This window comes from Nicotiana tabacum, chromosome 11, assembly GCF_000715075.1.
Source record: "Nicotiana tabacum cultivar K326 chromosome 11, ASM71507v2, whole genome shotgun sequence".
Lineage (NCBI taxonomy): Eukaryota > Viridiplantae > Streptophyta > Magnoliopsida > Solanales > Solanaceae > Nicotiana > Nicotiana tabacum.
In genome coordinates, this window is record NC_134090.1 from 86,912,703 (window position 1) to 86,918,464 (window position 5,762).

Here is a 5,762-nt window from a genome sequence, read left to right on the forward strand (position 1 = left end):
TTAAACTGTCGGAGATCATACTGCCTACAGCACTCTTTTGTCATTTGAAAAAACATGGGTTAAAATTAACTTTAGCAAATATGGATGGCAATTTAGAGTGCAGAATTCATGAGGACATTTTACCTGTTTCATGAGTATATATAGAATATCCACTACAGAATTATTTCAAATAAGCTTGAGCTCAATTCTGATTCAAGTTAATGAAGCTAATTTGAGTGCAAATAGCTTGCTTGGACTTGTAGTTGTTCCTTCCGTCTCCCAATAAGTGGCGAAGTCAGGAAATTCAATAAGGGTGTTCAACATTTGTACACCCTTTGCCAGTGGGCTATGCAAGGGTGTTCGAAGTCTATTTTTAATCAATAACAAGTAATATTTTACCTTATACTTAGTATAATATTTTGGCGAAACCACCCTTAGGCCAACATAGCTTCACCCTGCTCCAATTATTGAATTATTGAAATAATACAAATATGTCACTCATTTCTGTATCTATTCAATTATAACTATCAATCCAATTGGCCATGATAGTGCTAGTCTTGTCAATAGGACAACAACATCAGAAAAGAAGATTTCAAGTCTCACGGTTTCTGCTTTGACGTCCATTTCACAACTTCTGTTATAACGAAAGATGATAAGTCTTGGCTGACCAATCCAACATGGCAAGATATATATCGTTCCCCAAATAAAAGTACTAGTTAAATCACCCTTTGCAACGTTGTGGCAGTGAGTAAGAATGGTGATCAGGGAACATATATCAACTGATGATGCAGAAAACAGTATAACAGAAGAAGAGAACATGGCAGTTTGGCTTCTTGGTATCAAAACACTTCGAATTCAACCATATAGTCTCCCACCTCTTGGTTGGTATTTCTGTTCTTGCTCTTAGATCTCTGTCTTACTGAAATTTATTAGTTTTGCTGATACAACACTTATTTGAATTAGGTCCTTATGATGTCAAGATTCAAATTAAAGCTGTGGGTATATGTGGAAGTGATATCCATCATTTCAAGGTAAGTTTAGTCTTATTTAATTGTCAAAAAAAGAGTACTTCAATTATTAATGCTTGATGATTCAAGCTAGATAGAAGACTGGTGATATAGAGAAATTGTTATAAGGTTACTTAGCTAAATTACTATGATTTGTATGATCCAGAATATGAGAGTAGCAAATTTCGTGGTTAAAAGGCCGATGGTACTTGGGCATGAATGTGCTGGAATTGTAGAGCAAGTTGGTAGCCAGGTGAAGTCCCTGATGATCGGCGATCGTGTAGCTTTGGAGCCTGGTATTAGTTGCAGGCAGTGTCACTTATGCAAAGACGGTCGCTACAATCTCTGCCGTCAAATGAAATTCTTTGGCTCTCCTCCAACTAATGGTGCTTTAGCCAATCAGGTAATGTATCTGCTTAATCTTTTAGAATAAAAGGATACTTGAGGCTGGGCTTCACTTCAGACTTTCTCAGACCTACCGAACTTACATAGATAAACAGCCTCTTTCTCCTCAAGAATAGTCTTAGGATGGCTGAGGTCTGAGAGTTGTCCAGAGACCCGTACTGATAAAGAATTTACTTCTCTTGAAATCCTTTACTAGGCTTCATAAGAAGTGTGGAATTTGTCTGCATCAGGTGGTACATCCTGCAGATCTGTGTTTTAAATTACCGGATAGTGTAAGCTTGGAGGAAGGGGCAATATGTGAACCTCTGAGTGTTGGTGTTCATGCTTGTCGTCGTGCCAAGGTAGGACCAGAAACCAAAATAATCATTATAGGTGCAGAACCTATCGGCCTTGTCACTATGCTGGCAGCTCGTGCTTTTGGATCACCGAAGATAGTCATTGTTGATATAGATGACCAGTGTTTATCTTTCGCTAAAGACCTTGGTGCTGATGAGATCATTAAAGTTTCTTCCAATGTACAGGTTCTCATCTTCTTGTTCCAATATATTGTGGTAGTCTTTCCCTTAATGGCCAAATATGGCTGTTTCATGCAATGTTCGAGGTGCAGGATGTGGAAGATGAAGTGGGACAAATATGCAATGCAATGGGAGGTCCTGTGGATATGAGCTTTGATTGTGTTGGTTTTAACAAGACTATGTTGATGGCTCTGCAAACCACCCATCCTGGTGGTAAGGTTTGCCTCGTTGGATTAGGCCAAAGCGAGATGACTCTCCCTCTTACTTCAGCTGCTGCAAGGTATTTGTGATTCTATGATTTCTAGATGCTCACTAAAATAACTCTTGAAATTTTCAATCAGTCATTTTTTTTTTCCTCGTCATAGGGAGGTGGATGTCATAGGCATTTTCAGATATAGAAATACACGGCCACTCTGCATTGAACTTCTCAGAACTGGTAAAATAGATGTGAAACCTCTCATAACCCACAGGTATAGGTTTACTCAAGATGAAGTGGAAGAAGCCTTTGAGACCAGTTCTCGCGGTGGAAATGCCATCAAGGTCATGTTCAGACTATAGCTGCGTGGAATAGAAATTACTGGTAGTGTAGCCTAAACTGAAAGTTGGTATCCATCTTGCCTCTTTCAGCTAGAAGTATGAATAAAAGAAAAGAAAAACTTGAAACTTGTAGAGAAGGATATTATGGGCATGAATAATGTAGAGCTACTGAGCATTCATCCATTCGTCCAAAAATTTCCATGAAATTTGGCTTGTCCACATCTAGAACTTTTACACAAGGTTTAATGTCAACCCATGATCACTAGGATAAATACCAGATATGAACATGATTTAGAAATATACAGTATGACTGAAAAAGTAAATAATCAACCAGTAAGACCTTTGCAGCAACATACCTTCCCATTATGCTGTTACAACTACATGCACAGCCCTATCTTCTAAGGAGAATGCTCCGACCATCACTCAAATTTTTCAGTGTTAGATGTGGCACAAAGGCAGTAGAGACTTGATTTCTAGAAATGCAAAGAGCAGAAGATTGGTAGCATACTCGCAATATGCACCTGATATACGATGTATAAGTTACAACAACCATCTATAACCTCCAGGGAGCAGAGATCATAAATACAATTCTCTACTCCAGAATCAAACTTAATATGTTCTTTTAGGTGTCAAACAACAACCTGTATCCATTTCGAGACCTTCATCTTTATAGTGCTGAAGAAAAGCAAACCGAACTCATGCATGAGTTGGCAACTCGTATTATGCTTTTTAATCCAAAAGGAAGCTAGAGAACAATAACTCTTGCTCACATGATGTGCACCTTGATTTCACGTGCCTTCAACTACTATTGCACCAGTGTACTCAATCTTGTGATAATATGTACAAATAGTACTATGCGACGGAAGCCTTTGTTTCAGATACTTTACATTTCAAAGACATGGTTCATTGAATGCTAGACGATCGCATTTACTTCAATTGAACTCCATCCTAACGGCCTTTGTACTGCACCATCATTCATCAATTGCCTTATTTTCATTGCATCATCCCACCTCTCTGCAGTCGCATAAGTGCTCGATGACAGAACATAATTACCACCATTATCAGGATCTAATTGAAGAAGTTTGTTGGCAGCAATTTCAGCAAGAACCACATTACCATGAAGTTTACAAGCACTAAGCAACATTCTCCACAAAACCACATCTGCAGCCATAGGCATAAGATTTATAAACTCAAATGCTCTATTTAAATTACCAGAGCGGCACAACAAATCAACAACACAACCATAATGCTTCATTTCTGGCATCAATCCATGATGTTTTTCCATACTATCGAAGTATTCCAAACCTTTATCCACCAAACCTGCATGAGCACAAGCAAGTAGTACACCGATAAAAGTACCATGAGTTGGCTTACAACGTTCTAACATCTGGGAGAACAGCTGAAGAGCATTGTCATGAAAACCATTCACTGCAAGGCCTGAGATTATCGAAGTCCAAGAAACAGTGTCTTTTCTGTTCATGCTAAAGAATACTTCCAAGGCTGTGTTAACAGATCCACATTTGCAGTACATATCCACCAAAGCATTCCCTACGTAAATATCCATTTTAATGTCATGCTGACGAACGTAATCATGCACTGCCTTACCCACATCAAGTGTACCTAAATGTGCACAAGCAGAGAGTACGCTAGCGACTGTAATTTCATCAGGCTTAACCTTAATTGCCATCATCTCTTGGAAAAGTGCAATACCTTCTGAAAAACGATTAGCTTGACAATATCCCGTGATCATAGAAGTCCAAGAAATCAGATCCCTGTTGTGCATCTTATCAAAAAGCTCCCTTGCAGCCATTAAATTCCCTGCTTTAGCATATGCCATGATCATGGCATTCCACGAAACAACATTTCTCTCCTCCATCTTAGCAAAAACTTCTTCAGCTAAGAAAACCAATCCACGTCTACCATACATATCAATCAATGTATTCCCCAAGTAGACATCAATTCTCACACAATTATCCTCAATATACTTTGCCACAAAATCCACAGTGTCAATATCCCCTATATGGCTACAAGCTAGTACTACTTTGACCAAAGTCACCGCATCTGCCTTTACATTTTCTGCCTGCATTGAACCAAAAAGACTCAATACTTCACGAAACCTATTACATTGACTGTATCCACAAATCAATGAGTTCCATGATACTAAGTCTCTATCAGACATTTCATCAAACACTATTCTAGCCCCAGCTAAATCACCACAAGAACCATACAGATAAATCAGAGTATTACACACATATAAGTAAGACTGGTACCCAAGCTTCAGAACGTTAACATGAACTGCCCGTCCAAGAACAATATCCGAAAGTTGTACACAAGCCTTGAAGATAAAAATAAAAGTGAGGTTATTGCCATGAAATCCTTGTTGACGCATTTTGTCAAACATGCGGAGTGCAGAAATGGGTTGATCACTCTTACACAACCCACGGATCATGTAATTCCAAATTGGCAATGTTGGTCGTTCAATTTGATTAAAAGAGAGAAGGGCTTTGTGTAGGGATGTTGGGAAGAGGGAGTAGAATCTGATAACGTCTGAAATAGCAAAAGGGTCGGTGTGTTTTTCAGTTCTGATGAGGTGACCATGAAGTTCTTTGGTGGATGAAATGGAATTTGAACTCTTCAAGAATGAGGTAGACGAAAATAGTCTTGAGAATTTCATGAAATTTTGAGACTTTGATTATAACTCCAATTCCTCGATAATATATCTCTCTCACACACACTACGGTATAGTTTGAAAAATGAAATGTTGGTTCAGCCCATTTCAAAAATAGGTGAAAAGAAAGTACTCCATACTTTAGTTCTGCTTATACATTATACTAAACATATATTTTGATATTATACTTGTTCATTTTAGCAAATCAAGAGAAAAATAACTTTTTTTTTAAATTTTATTCTTGTCATTAATTATTCATTTCCGAAATCATTTTTCAAGATATTTTAAAATATTATTATTATTATTACTATTACTACTACTGTTTTATTTATTATTTCTTAAGGGGAATGCAAAATTTATGTAGACAAGTAAAAGTGAACAGAAAGAGTACTAGTTAAGCACCATTTGAGAAAAATTTAAAATATGACATTCAATTTTAAATGGAATTTTGGTAGTGTATTTTCATTTATCCAGAATAGTATTTTACAAGATGTGTGCGAAGCGGGCGTCTACGGGCGAGCCGCAAGCCTTGAGGCACTGAACGTAATCCCCATAAATTTTTAATTATTAACATTTATAAATTAATACTAATTTCTATGTACGTGTGTCGCACATATATCTCTCGCTAATTATTAAAAGATAAAGTAACAA

The 5,762-nt window shown here is 37.4% G+C and overlaps 2 protein-coding genes across 4 annotated transcripts; one reads left to right on the forward strand and one right to left on the reverse strand.

The window, feature by feature from the left end:
- Positions 1 to 539: 539 nt before the first annotated feature.
- On the forward strand, positions 540 to 2,625 carry LOC107798737 (L-idonate 5-dehydrogenase). Of its 3 annotated transcripts, none has more exons than XM_016621769.2 (6): positions 540 to 860; positions 943 to 1,010; positions 1,153 to 1,389; positions 1,622 to 1,912; positions 1,999 to 2,186; positions 2,377 to 2,625. In XM_016621769.2, the coding sequence occupies exons 1-6, from the start codon at positions 734 to 736 to the stop codon at positions 2,462 to 2,464; spliced, it is 999 nt and encodes a 332-aa protein (XP_016477255.1). In that variant the 5' UTR covers positions 540 to 733; the 3' UTR covers positions 2,465 to 2,625. The 3 variants fall into 3 exon arrangements, with proteins under 3 accessions (XP_016477255.1, XP_016477254.1, XP_016477253.1); XM_016621768.2 differs by having other exon boundaries at positions 541 to 860; positions 1,622 to 1,906; positions 2,272 to 2,625; XM_016621767.2 differs by having other exon boundaries at positions 543 to 860; positions 2,272 to 2,625.
- A 151-nt stretch (positions 2,626 to 2,776) lies between these two features.
- On the reverse strand, positions 2,777 to 5,248 carry LOC107798736 (pentatricopeptide repeat-containing protein At2g22410, mitochondrial-like). The gene has a single exon (XM_016621766.2). The coding sequence runs from the start codon at positions 5,115 to 5,117 to the stop codon at positions 3,357 to 3,359; it is 1,761 nt and encodes a 586-aa protein (XP_016477252.2). The 5' UTR covers positions 5,118 to 5,248; the 3' UTR covers positions 2,777 to 3,356.
- Between the last annotated feature and the right edge of the window lie 514 nt (positions 5,249 to 5,762).